The sequence below is a fragment of the Dreissena polymorpha genome, chromosome 4, assembly GCF_020536995.1.
Source record: "Dreissena polymorpha isolate Duluth1 chromosome 4, UMN_Dpol_1.0, whole genome shotgun sequence".
NCBI lineage: Eukaryota > Metazoa > Mollusca > Bivalvia > Myida > Dreissenidae > Dreissena > Dreissena polymorpha.
Genome location: NC_068358.1, coordinates 24,416,352 through 24,430,863, shown reverse-complemented (window position 1 = coordinate 24,430,863; position 14,512 = coordinate 24,416,352). Strand labels below are relative to the sequence as shown.

General features: G+C 34.3%; 1 protein-coding gene across 1 annotated transcript; it reads left to right on the top strand.

Annotated features, from left to right (window-relative positions):
- The first annotated feature begins 9,479 nt into the window (after positions 1-9,479).
- LOC127877008 (kelch-like protein 38) lies at positions 9,480-12,448 on the top strand. Its single transcript, XM_052422580.1, has 3 exons — positions 9,480-9,616; positions 10,173-10,257; positions 10,544-12,448. The coding sequence occupies exons 1-3, from the start codon at positions 9,509-9,511 to the stop codon at positions 10,726-10,728; spliced, it is 378 nt and encodes a 125-aa protein (XP_052278540.1). The 5' UTR covers positions 9,480-9,508; the 3' UTR covers positions 10,729-12,448.
- The last annotated feature ends 2,064 nt before the right edge of the window (positions 12,449-14,512 follow it).

The following is a 14,512-nucleotide window of genomic DNA, read 5'->3' as shown; positions in this document are numbered from 1 at the left end:
GAAAACTTATTTTGTTTAAATAAAAAAAGTTTACTGAATAAAAAGTGGGATAAATAGAATAATAGGTCAGTGTTGATTATAGATCAGGTTCATCATGCTCGGCACGAAAACGAAAAAGCACTCGCCAAGGCTCGTGCTTTTTGTTTTCTAAGCCTCGCATGATAAACCTGATCTATAATCAACACTAACCTATTATTCTCTATATACATATTACACGTTCACATTAGTGTTAATGACGGTACTTTACTTTCAAAACAATTGTGGTACCTGATGTTCACTTCTGTTCGTATGATTACTGATGTTTTGGAGATTTTTATGTCCCCACTTGAAAAGGTCTTTTTATGCCCCCAGATCGAATGATCGGGGGTATATTGTTTTGGGCCTGTCTGTCTGTCATTGTATGTGTGTGTCCCAAAACTTTAACCTTGGTCATAACTTTTGCAATATTGAAGATAACAACTTGAATTTTGGCATGCATGTGTATCTCATGGAGCTGCACATTTTGAGTGGTGAAAGGTCAAGGTCATCCTTCAAGGTCAAATGTCATTTTTTCTAAACAAGCTGCCGTGCGGCTTCAAAGCGCAGAAGGGGGCATTGTGTTTCACAAACACAGCTCTTGTTATAGTTACATTGTAGCATGTACGATATTTCAGATGTTTTCAACGTTTGTGCTGTTAACAACTTTGTATTTGATTTACGGAGTATACAACTAAAGATGCAATATTTATACTTCAGTCATTAGTTCAGAAACTATATGAAAATAAACGTATGTATGTTATATTTGACGACATATTGAAATGTTTTGATTCTATTTATAGAAACGGTCGATGGTTGAAAAGGTTTGAATCGGGGTTATGTTTTACGAGTTGTTAGAGATATGTATAACAATGTTAAATCATGTGTTAAGTCATTTTTCTTCATTTTCTGATTATTTCTCTTACTCAATAGGCTTGCGTCAAGGGGAGATAATGTCCCCTTTGCTTTTTTCTCTCTTTGTTGAGGACTTAGATCTTTATCTCCAAGATGATATAAATGCAGGCATAAATTAGATGATGTTATGATTTTATTACTTTTGTTTGCGGACGACAAGCCTATTATAGGTAAAAATCCAACATAATTTCAAAACCATTTAGACCATTTGCACACTTACTGCAACAATTTGGGATTGCAGGTTAACATAAATAAGACCAAAATTATGGTTTTTCGTAAGCGAGGTGTATTACTGACCTCAGAGTAGTGGACCTAAAAAAGTCAGCCAATAGAAGTTGTTAGTGATTTTAACTATTTAGTAGTTATTCATAATTATACTGGTAGTTTTAATCTTAATTAAGAATATTTAGTTGGTAAAGGGCTAAAGCCATGAATGTTTTACTTTGTAAATGTCAGGACTATGTTTTGAAGCATAGTACTCTTTGTCAAGTGTTTGATGCCTTTGTTGGCTCTATCATCAATGATGGAGCAGAAGTTTGGGGATATACTAAGTCAAAAGACTTAGAAAGGCTGCATCTAAAATTCTTAAAAAGTCTTTTACAAGTTAGACTTAATACATGTTATAATATGGTGTAAGGTGAACTTGGGAGATATCAGCTTTATATGCATAGATATGTAAAAAAAATCTGTCTGTTTGTCTGACCAAAAACAAAAACGTTTCGTTGATTGGAACTATCTGAGTGCTCTTTGAGAAATTCAATGCTAATTTTGTTGCATGTGTTTTTTACCTTCCATTCCATTTGGAAAATTAATATATGTGTTCATGATCTGTATTTGTTGAATTAAATTCTGCCTATATACACTTTTCAAAGCCTACATGTACGCACTTTATAAATAAGCTATTCTAGTTAAGTTGATGTGGAGTAAATGTGTAAAGTATTCAATCGTTTATAAAAAGTATGCATTAAAAGCGTTTCAAACACTTATCGGTTAGCTATAAATTTTAGGTTTCCTTGTTTACATTGTCCCTAAAAAAAATAAGTTGACATTTCAACTATCATTTTAAATCACTACATAAGATGTTATGATTACCATTTTAAGTATACAAGTAATATTTACGATATATTTAGTTGCTTATAGTGTTAAGAAAATAGCGACCTACTTTATCTCCAAAGGTGCTTTGAATACATCCTGAAACTTTGACCTGATTATTGTGTTTAAAGAGAAACAGAAATACACTAATTGGCCCTTTATTATGAGCCATTTGTACTTTAAATAATGTTGTTTTGCCAATATTTAGACAGATGCCTTTTCTTTTTTGGTCAACTGATTTGAATAAATATGTGCACAGTCGTACTACAGAATTCTTATTCAACTGATCTTCTTCATTTGGTGGATAAATGTCCTAGTAATGTTTTTTCAAGTAATGATATTCTCACTTTAAACAAGCAGATAAAAAATAGCTGTTTTGCATTTCATTAATTGTCTTAAAATTTATGTTTATCATTAGGGCGTTCGGTTAATATTCATCGACATTTCTTTGTGAAATAATTACCTTCTCAGTTCTGGGTTTATATTGACAATTTTTTTAGGAAAAGCTAAGGAAAGTCTTAAAATTAATGAAATGCCTTTAGTATCTGGCTATGTTATTTTCAAGTATTTAAACATTCATATGTTCAAACAGGAACATTTTGCTACATCGATTGATATTTCAACCTTTTAAAGCTGACAACATTAGATTTCTAACCGAAAACCTGATCTGAAATTAGCCATGGTGTTAAAATTTCCCTACGGAGCTCTGTGAATATCGGCCCTGAACAATAGAAAGCTGGACAACAAGAACACCGACATGACAATAGAACGTTGGACAACCAGTACATCGACATATCAATAGAACGCTGGACAACGTGTACACCGACATGGCAATAGAACGCTGGACAACGAGTACACTGACATGACAATATAAACCTGGACAACGAGTACACCGACATGACAATAGAACGTTGGACAACGAGAACATCGACATATCAATAGAACGCTGGACAACGAGTACATCGACATGGCAATAGAACGCTGGACAACGAGTACACTGACATGACAATATAAATCTGGACAACGAGTACACCGACATGACAATAGAACGTTGGACAACGAGTACACTGACATGACAATAGAAATCTGGGCAACGGGTACACGACATGACAATAGGACGCTGGACAACGAGTACACCAACATGACAATAGAACGCTTGCCAACGAGTACACCGACATGACAATAGAACGCTGGACAACGAGTACACTGACATGACAATAGAACGCTAGACAACGAGTACACCGACATGACAATAGAACGCTGGACAACGAGTAAACCGACATGACAATAGAACGCTGGGCAACGAGTACACCGACATGACAATAGAACGCTATAGAACGAGTACACTGACATGACAATATAACTCTGGACAACGAGTACACTGACATGACAATAGAGCGCTAGACAACGAGTACACTGACATGACAATAGAACGCCGGACAAGGAGTACACTGACATGACATTAGAAAGCTGGACAACGAGTACACCGACATGACAATAGAGCGCTAGACAACGAGTGCACTGACATGACAATAGAATGATGGACAACGAGTACATTATTTTGACAATAGACAGCAGGACATCTTTGTTAGTAGCAGCGGGATGCGTTTGCTACTTTTCTTAAAAACTTTAAAGATGAAAGATAATATAGTTCAGGCCATGGATAAATCCGTCCTTACTTTTTTTGTTGGAATGGATCATGGGTGAACTTGGCTTATGGCAGTAAAGCGAGTTACAAAAATAGTTGTAATTAAAGTGAATTTTATGATGGTAGTATATTTATATTACATTATAACAATTGTGAATAAGACAGCATTGTTTTGTACCGTACGATTGCTGACATACAAAGAGCGAAAGAGAGAGAGATCACTTCATCACGTACACGCATAGTTTTTAGAAATTATATTTCCATTCTTGTTTGCTCTTGCACATATTGTATTAAGCCTCGCAGTTTGTTTGTTTTTTATTATATAAAGCTTCACCTGATACTAGCATATTACACAACAAATGGGCGGTAACCTGTCATTCACTATATAATATGTTGTTAAGAGTAACAAGCCTTCCATATTACTTTATATTCATTTTTTAGTGTGAAATTGTGGCATATGAATGTTAGTATTTCCTTGTTGTACTGTTCGTTCATTTGTCCTCACTTAAGATGTGGTTGGGCAGGGAATGGTTTAATATTTTTTTGGCCAATAGTACGAATACGCACTAAGGCTTTAAATAGATGCGACCGCAGTCATAAAAAGGTAAACGCGGTAATAACTGTATGAAATTTATAAATTAAATCATATTTTGGAACTATAATAGAAACATAGTTACAAAAGTTATCATTATCAAAACCTTTGTTTGTAATAACATATAAAAATCTTATTTTGTTTTGAGATAAAAATTGCTGCATACATACAAGTATACAAGAGATTTGACTGGAACCAGCAAAGTTGGATCAAATCCCTGCCTATATAACCACCCACGTGATGATAGCCGAGAAACGTGGTAAAATATTTTTCCCGTTGGTCTTTTTATTTTTTAATTTTGGTAATTTATTTTTTATTATGACCCTGAACGTACTCACCATTTTCAAAATATAAAAGAAAATTATACTACTTTTCAAAATATACTACTAACACAAAAAACATAAATTAAATCCTACCTAATCTGGTAGGATTTTCTTGTGATTGCAGAGATTGTATGTGTCAGAGAGCATGGAACGACAACTCTGTGTGGAGATTGAGAAAAAACATTTACATTCAAATGAATGAACGGATTCACCGATACAACACATCATATTTGAAATACGTACATAGCTGTAACAATAATAGTAGTGGAAAGCGATGACAATGTTGTGAACATTACACAACATGAACAAAATAGTGCAATTGTTGAAACTCATACAATTATTATTAAAGCAGGATATTGAGACAAATTTATAAGTTTTGAGTGACATTCAAATAAATAGAAATAAAGATATGGTTAATATGTGATACCTTTTCAATTAATGTCACATACAACTAAATTTTAAGGGCGTTTGTCGTCAACTCAAAACTTTAGTCAAAACGAGAGAGACAAGGCGCCCCTTACGGTGAGTCCTTTACAACAATAATGAAGTGGTCTTTCACTACACAACCAGACCTAGGAGAAGAACATGTTGACACATACATTTGCAAGCTGGTCTGTGAGACATAAGCTTCTTTGCATATCAACATCCGTTTTATCTACACAGAATTGTGGCTCAGCCTATTTGAAATGTAAAGTTTAATACAGCCCCAAGGAAATGTCGATGGTCGACTTCATTTTTGGACCAACAGGATTTTTCACGGGATCCATGTCTTCTCAGAAAATGTGTAAATGCTTTACATACAAGATGATATGTTATGAGAGCAGGAATGCCTGAAAATGTCTGTGAATATTCCAAACCAACAACTTAACGTAATATGAAACAGAGTGCCATTGCCGAAATCCAATCACCACACACTGTGGTCCCTGTAACATGCGCGTTATAAACCAAAATTTCATCGTTTGTGATTGAATATGTAGTGTAAATTTAAATTGCTATCCCTTTTCAGCACATGATGCGAGTGGTACACGATTTGATTGAGTTCTGATTATGTCCGATATCCATGTGCTAGGTCCGCATGCATACAATGGGCTGGGCATGGAAAGTGGAATTGGTTCTCTATTCAGCTCTAAAAGCCAATGAAACGCAATATTTGCGTGTTTTGAAAATGACAATGATAACCATGTGATGGGTCCGCATGGATAAACAATGAGCGTGAAATGGACATAAGAAGTGGCCTATCCTACGCCCCTGGGATTGAATGAAATGTGTAGGAAACCTACGACTTGAGGTGGCGAACCTGTACTTATGCAGAACCTATTTACTAGGGCAACACAGCGTGGGAAAAAGACATATATCGAGGATGTCTTATCGAAACACAACTGACCGAAATAACTGATGAATAGCATGCAATAGACAGCGGAACAGCAAACCCAATTAAAGACAATTACATATGTATCGTGTTTGTCATTTAACAAAATATTGACACTAAAACACTATAGTCTAGAGACGTATTAGAATGCTGGATACTCATCAGTAAGAGTCATGTAAATGATACAAATAATCATCACTGCTGGTGCATTCACTTTCTTCCAACAGACCCGTAAGATAATGTTCCCGTTACATTTCCAGCGCTTTGCAATGAGGACAATATATATGACATCGGAGGTTCTCTGAAGGTATTGTCATCAAAAGGACGTTTTGTTCATATGAAAATAATTTTCGGAGCAAATCTTCATCCACAGCAGTCATCCGCTCCCATTTCATCAAACCGAGATCAGCAATCCAATGAAGAGAATACCTTTCAGTTGCCTTCTCAAAAATATCTTCGCTGTTAGTGACCCGGTGCCTCAACCACAAGTCACCGACGAGTCTATAGTGAAATATGCTACAAGGGTTTATCATATCACCTAAATTTGATCCTGGTAAATCGAACGTGCGGATACGAAATCGACACTTGAGGTTAGGGCCGAACACGCGTTGTATGCAAATGGCCCGTTTAACACCGTGAATAACGAAGCCATCTTTCAGTGGTACAACATTATCGTTGAAAGAAGCTTTGATGTCGATTGTATCTAGTTCATATGTTATTGCGTTATACAATATAATGTTTTCATGTGTTATAAAAATACAAATGTTCGATTCATTAATGTACATCTTTAAACCACGATTGCTTTTTAAACTAAATTTCGATTCAATATGAATGTTCATGCTGTAGTCATGGTATGTTCCAACGTAAACTTCAAATTTAAGATCCTCATCATATGGCGTATCCGTCCAGAATAATGCCCACTGTTTGAGCAATTCACGTTCCCACTCAGGCAGATCTTTTTTACTTTGCTTGTTAATTATGTTAGACTTGCAAACAAAAACAGTTGTTTCATTAGCACATATATGAGAAAATGATCCATGACCATCATTGGGGAATTCAATAAAGCGCGAACTGCATTCAGAAAGATTGACTATTTGAATTTTGGATAAGAGACATACCCCGTATTTATGTGGTTGAGAAGAAAAAAAAAATATATATTTTACATCAGAAGCCTTATCGAGATCCAACGAAAATGAAGCATTAAACCATTGGTCGTTTGATATATCAAACAATTTATATGGTTCTGAACTATGACTCTTGAAAATGACAATACAATCCCGTGGTGTAAGAGGATATGTCTTTTTTTGAACTTCTGGTGATATTTGTTTTAAATCGTCAATTACGAATGCTTCCATTGCCAATAAAAGTGTACTCGCACTGATCTCATTCAGATTAATCAACCGCAACAGAGTTTGAATAGAAGTTCTAGCGGTGCCACAAACTTGACTCCTGCGTATTAAAAACTGTAGTCGTGTGTCCATTGAAACATAGCGGAGTGTTTCGTTAGTGAAAAGTTCTTCAATAAACTCGTTTGTAGCGGATATTAACACATCACTTTGTAGGATTTCATTCAGATAACTTTTTACGTATTGACTGACGCTTCGGTTTTCAAACTCGTACAATGATGACAGCTCTAAAAGATTTTTCAAATTGTCTATATTTACGGGAATGTTTTCTGCATGTTTCACACAGAGGGCTTTAAGATTCGGAATCATCAGGAATTCAGCAAGATCGAAGAGTTCTGTGAGACGTTTTTCGCACACATTCGGAGTAAGCCCGTAAAGAAATGTTACGGCCGTTTCGACTGTTGTAGCTGTATAACCATTTAATTCAATTCTTGCTGTAAAAGAAATAAATACAGAGCGATAACTTGCCCGGAGTTATTAAAACCAATACACTCAATTTTTTATTTTAGAATTCAACACATTTATTATTTGAATTAACGAAATAATTGTTCAATGCTAGATGTACGATTAATGGCTCACCTTGTTTTCGTGACAGGTAACCATCGATAAGGCGCTTGAAAAACGGACTGTTTATTAGCACACTGGAATGAAATCGCCTGCTCTGAAATAGTATAAACAAAATCATATACACGTCTAGCACTTTATTATTTTTTATTTGAAGCTGTCACAAGATAATGTTTGCCTAATTTAAATTGAGACTTTAACACGTTAAAAAAGTCTTAACTTACATAATCATATAAAGAGCTCACATGGTTCCATAATGTGTCGTCCCTTAAAACTCAGTGCAATAGCAGGTTCAGCATAATGGCTTACTCTGTTTTTGTGCATGACACATTTATCGGCGACATTTGCATTTAGGAATTTAAGTTCCCAAAGACCGCATCATACGATAACTCCCACAATAAAACATGGAAAATTTTTAAAAAACAGCGTCAAAGCTATTTTACCTTTAAAACACATTGACGCGAACGTAGTCTTAATCTGATGTTTACAAAGTGTCTTTGTTTAAAAAATGATGTGCGGATTTAATTAATTAACTAACTTATGTTCTGAAACTACTTGGGAACTTTCGGCATTTCCTTGTATTCTTATAGAGAATGTCACTAACACCTTGTCACTATAATTATCTCAGTCCTGTCCGGGACAGCTTTGAAAGCATTTGAATATCTTTGATGATAAGGTTTTCATAACATTTGACCTCTCAGTTTAACATAAGATCGAAAGTAGCGAAATGTCTATTGAAGGTTTACCTTCGTGCAATGTTATTTTGCATTCCTTCGAAGCATAAATAAATTAGAAAGTGGACATTCCAGACTTTTCATAAAGTAATGATTTTGTTTACATTTAACGTCAATGTATGACATTAAAATTGCATGGTTATTGCAAAGTCGAATTCATTCCGCCACCACCGCTGGTGGTACTGGTATAATACTAGATTAAATGTAGATTGTAAAAGGTCAAAAACAAACCAAAAAAACACATTTCATAAATTAATGATTTATGTTTACATTTCACAATATTTGAACTCTTATTTTATTTAAGTATATATATATAAAATTCAATCCTCTTAATACTTTTTAAATGAAGTAGAACCTTATAGAAATTACATCTTACCCATGTTCCTACTTTAATAGTAAAGTCACAGACACTGCTTTGCTCCTGAACCTGTTTCCGCAAATCAACTAAGGAAAACTTTGGTTTGTACACGTCACAAATATCCATTGCTTATCATCTGAGCACTGCATTTATTATTGGGTACAAAGCAACGCTGTCCAGCCTTTTTGGTATTTTAAATATTTAAGAATAATAGTTCCATGTTTGAGTTTCTTATTCTTAATCCAACAATGACCGTTCGTAACTAAATCTTAGCTTATCTTGATCAATTAAACACAACGTTAAACACGGTGTAAACTGTAAGTATAATTGATTTTAAAACTTGCGATCACTTTTGAGAAATTGATACGTATACAGTAACACTGTTTTACAATCGGAAATCAATATAATATTTCGTTTATGATTAAATAGTGGAGAGCAAACTTATTGCTTTCCGTCATGTAAAACGAAGACATTGGAAATCGAAAACAAAACATGGAGTTTGGAGAGTCATGTGAACCCGATTATATTCAAGATGTACTTCAACAGCAAGTAGAAGAACAGAGTGTTGTGTGCGATATTAAGGTCATAGCTAAGACATGGGTATGTTGTTTTGTCATAAACGTTGTGGTATCAAGGTTTTTAATTTTTTCCCCAACGAAACATAATTTGAAATGTATATATATATATATATATATATATATATATATATATATATATATATATATATATATATATATATATATATATATATATATATATATATATCTTAACAAAAAGGTCGAACATTAAAAACATAGCGTTATCCTGTCCTCAACGTTATTACACGTACGCTGTATGTATCATATATGCATGTGTGCATCTAATTTTTGTATAAAATCTTGTCTTTGTGAAATATAAAATTTCATGTTTACTAGAAATATAGTATTTAACGGAGACAATTAAACTGACAATAACAAGGAATCAAATATAAAAACGCTATTATACCGTTACCGATAAAACGTTTGAGGTTGGAAAGATACATACATGATTTAAATTAATTTTCGTGTATAAATTAACACAAAAATATAGTAAAATTATGGAAATAAATAGTTTAATTAAATGTTTTTCAAAACAAATGGTGTTTATAAAACAGAAAACGTTTGTTGTATTATTACAGGAAAAGCGATATCATCTTCATGTTCTGATTGCAAGTCCATTCTTTCAGCATGTGTTTGACCACAATTTTCAAGAGCAAAGTGAAGGTAAGTTGCTTTCATCCATATTTTGCATATCATCGATATGCCAATACAGTTTGAAATACGCGTTTTTCAAATAATGTTCTCAAATCGAAACAATTATTTAAGAATCAGTATCAAACCACCAAATACTGCTTAGTTTAAAGGGTCCTTTTCACATTTGGTAAATTGATAAAATTAAAAAAAAAGAAGCTGTTTCAGAGTCGCAAATTTTCGTTTTAGTTCTGATATTTGTGAGGAAATAGTAATACTGAACATATACCATGCTTTTTTGTATTTTTTGTTATTTTAGGCGCAGTGCAAATGCACATAGGCACCCCAGCAACAATAGATATGGCGCTTATGTTTTTGTATGGGAAGGAGCCTCAACTTAACATTGACAACATCGGTGAGGTTCTAGGAATAGCGGAGTTCTTATTGCTACCGACGTTAAAAACGTTTTGTGTTCTGTGGCTTAAAAAAAACAAAAAAATCTGAAAATAATATTGTCCGTATCCTTGAAATGTGTTGTCTTTATGAATTTAAAATTGATGGGGTGGAAGAATTTATTGAGCAAAGATTGTTGACGTTGTTGGATGGCGACCGGCTACTATCTCTAACGCCAGATTCAGTAATGATGTTACTCTACGACGATCGTCTCTCATATGTTCCAGTTGAATTAAAACTTCGTTTTGTATTACAATGGATTCAAAAAAGAAGTATTACAGGGTCGAGTCAAATCAACACTTTGATGTCGATGATTGATTTGTCCAGAGTAAAACTAAGTCACGAAGTATCCTTTCAGCAATTAGTTCCATGCCTGGTTACGTGCGTAGTCGATGTTTCGTATGTAACAAACACGAATACTTATTGCACGAAAGTAGCAGTGTACTGTATTGAAAAACAGCAATGGTACAACGTGCGACTGCCATACCCAACTCAGCATTTTCTGCAAATATATACCGACACATCAACAAATGCGTGTTACGCTCTTTGCTACAATAATGTTTTAAATTGCGTTGATATCCAAGACATTGTAAACAGGACATCAGTAAGTATTCCACTCGGAGTCGAAGTCATTGCGCTTAGGGTTTTGACGAGGAAAGCTATTTTTAAAAATGGCTTCTGCTTTATGATGTTGTATTGTCCAAGGAATCGATCAATATTATTGATGGGGCAAATATTAGAACAAACAGAATTTTTTCTTCCAACAAAATTGCAGCCTTGTTAGTGAACGAGAAAAATATTGTCAAGCTAATTATATACGATCTCGCCGCATGCATGATATGTACCGTTTCACAAGTATACACAACATTAAATAGTGTTACTGTATATGGGATAGAACATGGCTTTGCAATACTCGATGGAAATCGTATACAAATAATAAGGAATCAACACGGTTCAAATTCTAATGCCACGTTTGTTGTGACAGAAATAGTGCGATCATCGAATTTCGTTTATCATTTCGTAGATAACACATGTTACCGATTCCAATCAGGAAGGAACACACTCGAAAAAATTGATATACACAAATTTCTTGATACTTCAAATGACTGGAGAAGGATTGAAATTCCACGAGGTTTAGAATTTGGGACATCGTCTCTACAAAATCTGTTTTGGGTGAATTTTCCCGCGCGCTTACTCAAGTGTCATTACTCTTGTCCACATTGTATTCGGTTAGATAAAGAAGAGCTATAAACACCAAAGGCGTTTGTTACGCTTCTCCACAGCACAACCACGTTCAGACAGCGAGAGCGATTGTAATACAAATAGCGATACCGACTCAGATAGTTGACCCTTCGTTGTACACACGACGCAATGGTGATATGCCATGTAGTGTATGTTTTGCAATTTAAGTGCAATTATAACGTGTCTTATGTATGACTTATATGTATGGAAAAATGCAGTGAGGACATTTTGTAAAAAAAGGATAAGTTTTTGAATATAGCACTACAGTATATACTGATTAAGATAAACAATATTTACATTTGAAACTTACTTGCTTTAAATGTGTTTTCCTCATAACCTACAAGTACCATTTTCTGACGAATTGATTAACATGTACATGAACGTTTATGTGAGTACAAACTCTTGTGATCGTGATGTTTTGTCGGTACTTAACATTTGATAGCAAACTCATATATTAAGGTTTGTTAACTTTCTTGTAAGAGATTTGTTCTTTTAATTCATGGACATAAATGTTTTTTAATTTTTCTATTAAAACGCTGTTTGCCATTAAATAAAGCATATCAATCAGTAAAAAATTGTTTTTCAATTTTAAACACATGCCTTTCTTTACATGTTGTAAATATAACTCGTAAATATTTTACAAAAGCAACACATCGTCATGTTTATGAAATGACGTCCATTCTTTTAGAATGCTTATATTTCAAGATTATTACTTAGGGCATCGCTATCAGTGCGAAACAGGACGTCATGTGATGCGTCGATTTACAGATGACCAGAACACAAACATGAACAATTTACGGGATCTGATTGTGTGTCGAAATTCGGTTATTAACACAACAAACAATCCGCCATGGATAAGCTTATGTATATTGTATTTTACAGGTCAAGAACGGGGAAGCGTGTGTGTAGGTACAGCAGTAACTTGATACCGTAGAAAAGACGTACGCATTCCTGTAGAAAAACATTAAGAGCAAGTGCGAGAAAGGAATTTACAGTACTTTATTAATTATCAGGGACTGAGCAAAGGTTTTTGTACAGAGGGTAACCAAGCTCTTTAGACAAAAATGATGTGTTTTAGTGAATATGAAATTTTTTGAAAGCGCATCGAAACGGTATTGACACTACTACAACAGCTTCACTTACTCCTCCTTCTTAAGTAATTGTGACCCCTTGAAATACCTTCAATTGACCTGTTCAGCAGTTTCCGCCTTTCTTAAGTAAAATGTTTTTTTCATTTAATTTATTTTCGCAATTGATAATTAGTTAATTTAGCTTGAAATTACGGTTTTCATGCGATCAAACCTATTGTGAATGTTGTTTTAATTTACTAAAGAATGAAGCAAATATACGTGTATTCCTTAATAATAACAAAATGCAGTACGCCAAAGTATACAGCTAATGGTTTTGTTGATGCATAAAATTTAATTGACAAACAAATGCATTCAAATTTCAAACTTTTATTAAACTTTTACGATATCGCTATGCATTTAAGTCACTATGCTATAAAGTTTCATAAGATACGTGCGTTTCGAAGCGAAGTTAAAAAACGAACAGGATACAGTTACAAGAAATCTAGCCTAACGTAGCTTTCATATACATACCCCAGGTGAAATCCAGATAATGTATTGTGAATTATGCTAATTCGTGAAGTCATATTATCTATGAGTCAGATATCAGTTATACAGAGCACATAAAGGCCATGTTGAAATTTACAAAGAGTCGGTTTTCATTAAGTGTAGGATTCTGTCGACATTGTCTCAATATAGTTGTGTTGAAAAAGAAACATAATTTAGCTGATGCATTTAATTATTAGATTGATCTTAAACAGATTAATCCAGTTGTGATTTGTTTAACCTGAAAATTTCTAGTACTATTTTTTCCTGTCGGAACAGTGTCAAGGTCGAAAGCTGCTCGTGTCGATTTGACGAAGACTCCTACACCGTCATCGACCTGCACGTGTTCGTAAAGGTAAGCGCGATCACGCCACTGACTGTAACTTCAATATCTTCATGCGCTCGCTCGCTGACACAAAGACGACAAGGCTCCCTTTAGTATGACCTTCAATATAGCTTCATGCATACGCTTGCTTATATGAAAACGAACACTGTAAAGTTTTCAATATCTGCATTCACACGCTCATACATAGGAACACGATAACACCTCTATAAGTACAAACTCCAATAGCGACCTTTACCAATTTTATATATCCTAGCGGTCATTAACACGAACACGTGCTAACAACTTATATAAGACACTAAGCTCAAGCTACATAAACATAGAAATTTGTCAAAAATAAACTTTCGGGTTCCAACTTTTCATGTCTTAGCAGACAGTTTTTCGGCACAAATGACGCTTAGAATACTTATATGTTCAAATAAAATCCCCACAATAGACGTGTCATACTAACGAAATAGGTCTACATTATTTGATTTTTCTTTGACAAACATGAGAATATATAATATATATTATATATAATAACAGGTTACTGTTGCATCGTTTTGTAATATATCTGGCGAGGCTAAGACTTATATAACGGCAAGGCTTGCCGAGCCGTTATTTTATTCATGCCGAGCCGGATATATTACAAAACGAT